This window comes from Octopus bimaculoides, chromosome 4 (genome assembly GCF_001194135.2).
Source record: "Octopus bimaculoides isolate UCB-OBI-ISO-001 chromosome 4, ASM119413v2, whole genome shotgun sequence".
Classification (NCBI taxonomy): Eukaryota; Metazoa; Mollusca; class Cephalopoda; order Octopoda; family Octopodidae; genus Octopus; species Octopus bimaculoides.
In genome coordinates, this window is record NC_068984.1 from 56,023,380 (window position 1) to 56,025,461 (window position 2,082).

The 2,082-nt window shown below is 31.2% G+C and overlaps 1 protein-coding gene across 2 annotated transcripts in view; it reads left to right on the forward strand.

The window, feature by feature from the left end:
- LOC106877900 (dipeptidyl peptidase 4) overlaps nucleotides 1–2,082 on the forward strand; it is a 611,833-nt gene that overhangs the window by 335,007 nt on the left and 274,744 nt on the right. Inside the window, exon 1 of one of the 2 annotated variants that reach the window (XM_014926949.2) lies at nucleotides 1–592. This exon is cut by the window's left edge and continues 718 nt beyond it. The exons of the other annotated variant lie outside the window; for it this stretch is intronic. Within the exon in view, the coding sequence (XP_014782435.1) occupies nucleotides 542–592 (51 nt within the window). The 5' untranslated portion in view covers nucleotides 1–541. The remainder of the gene's footprint in view (nucleotides 593–2,082) is intronic. 2 annotated transcript variants of the gene reach the window in all.

Here is a 2,082-nt window from a genome sequence, read left to right on the forward strand (position 1 = left end):
TCAGAAATTTTCTTTGGAATCAAAAATTTGCTTCTGGTTTAATACCAGTCTAACATGTGAATAGAAAGTGAAACTAAGGAAGAGACAACAGACTCAAAGGAAAAACTGGAAAACCAGCAGCAACAAAAGAAGGTAGCTAGTTGTTCGTGAAAGAATCAACAGCAGAGTGTAGGATTTTCCTATATCTGAAGAACTTACATGCTTAAAAAAACCGGTGTCTGTTAGTATAGTATAAGGTCCAGTAAAGTAAGAGAAAGACAGAAGAAAAAAAATTCTAAAAGAAATTCATTAATTATAATATATTTATAATTATATATATATATATCAAAGGATAAAACTTGAGTTAGCAAAGGGACATCATCACTAACAACAATAACAAGAACAACACCAAAACCAGCAGCAACGAAAATCAAAATCCTCAAGAACAAGAAAAACAGCAACAACAACAATAACTACATCAACAATCATCACTCCATTTATTGCTGAAGAAAATCAGGGCTAGAAACAAGTTTGCCTGTGTAAAGCATTCATCTCACACAGCATGGAGCGGAAAGCCCCTCCAGCTAACGCACAACAGATTCCACCAGAACAAGTAAATAAATCACATTTTCTTACTAATGTTTGAGATTGGGTAGTTGTTTGTAGTGTTTGGAAAAGAAAAAAATACATGAAAGAAAGAAACACCAACTATCTTGGTTCTTAATCATGTTACAACTATATATATATATATATACATATATATATATATATACATATATATACATAACATATATATACATACATATACATATATATATATATATATATATATATATATATATATATATATATATATATATATATATATACACACACACATTCACACACACACAACACACATATATATGTATGTATATAATATAATGTAGTTACTGGTCAATTTTGTTTTATTTCTCTACAATTTTCTTCAAATATTTTACTGGCATTTATTTTTCTTACCACTCCATCCATTAATGTATCTCTATGTTACCACATAATTACCCACCAACCTATCTACTGACCTACCCTACTTCCCTAACACATCACCGAAACAACTCTCTACCTACATGCCATACCCATCGAACTGCCTGCCTTTATTTTTGTTGGTGTGTCAACCTAAAAGAGTGAGGGAAAGTAAATATGTGTTAATGAGGGAACCTCTAAGTGGTTGCTGGCTCAACATGCTAGAAAAAGCAACCAAATCCCTCTCTCTCTCTCTTCTTCTCTCTCTCCCTCTCTCTCTCTCTCTCTCTCTCTCACACACACACACACATCAAGCATTTGCAATTTTCAGAAGAAAAAAAAATAACACCCTCAGGTAATGGTAGTACTAGATATATCACTGTCTCAAACATGATGTGACTTGGAGACTGACTTGGAGAGAAACAACAACAATAACCTAGAAACAACATAGCAACCTGTTTTACTATTTATTTGTACACAAACACATGCATACATGTATAATACATATATATACATGCAATTACATTTATATATATATACATAAATTCATACATGCATGCATACATACAGAAACAGGTAGATGAAATTCATAATAAAATCAAATTTGAAGGCAGTGTCCCAAGATGATTGAGACCTGGAGAAGGAAGCAATCCATATATACAGATATAAATGTATATGTATATAATTTATGTATGGTAATGGATATTTATACACACACACACATACACACAAATATGCATGTGTGTGCATAAGGAAGTGGTCTAAGGAAAAGCAGGTATAAGGTGTGGTAATGAAATGGAGAGATGGACACAATGATTGCACACACAGGAAACATGAAAGAAATTTCGAAGAAAATGGAAGAGAAATAAAGTAAATTTGTCAGCACAGTTGGAACAGAAAGATCTAAGATCATATATGTACATATACATGAATGTACATATGTATGTATATTTGTTAGTATGCATGTATGTAAGTTTGTATGTATTGCATGCATGTATGTACATACATATGAATGTGGCATTCATATATACTTTAATGCAAAGGTGTGTATATGTGTATGTATATATATATATATATATATATATATATATATATATATAT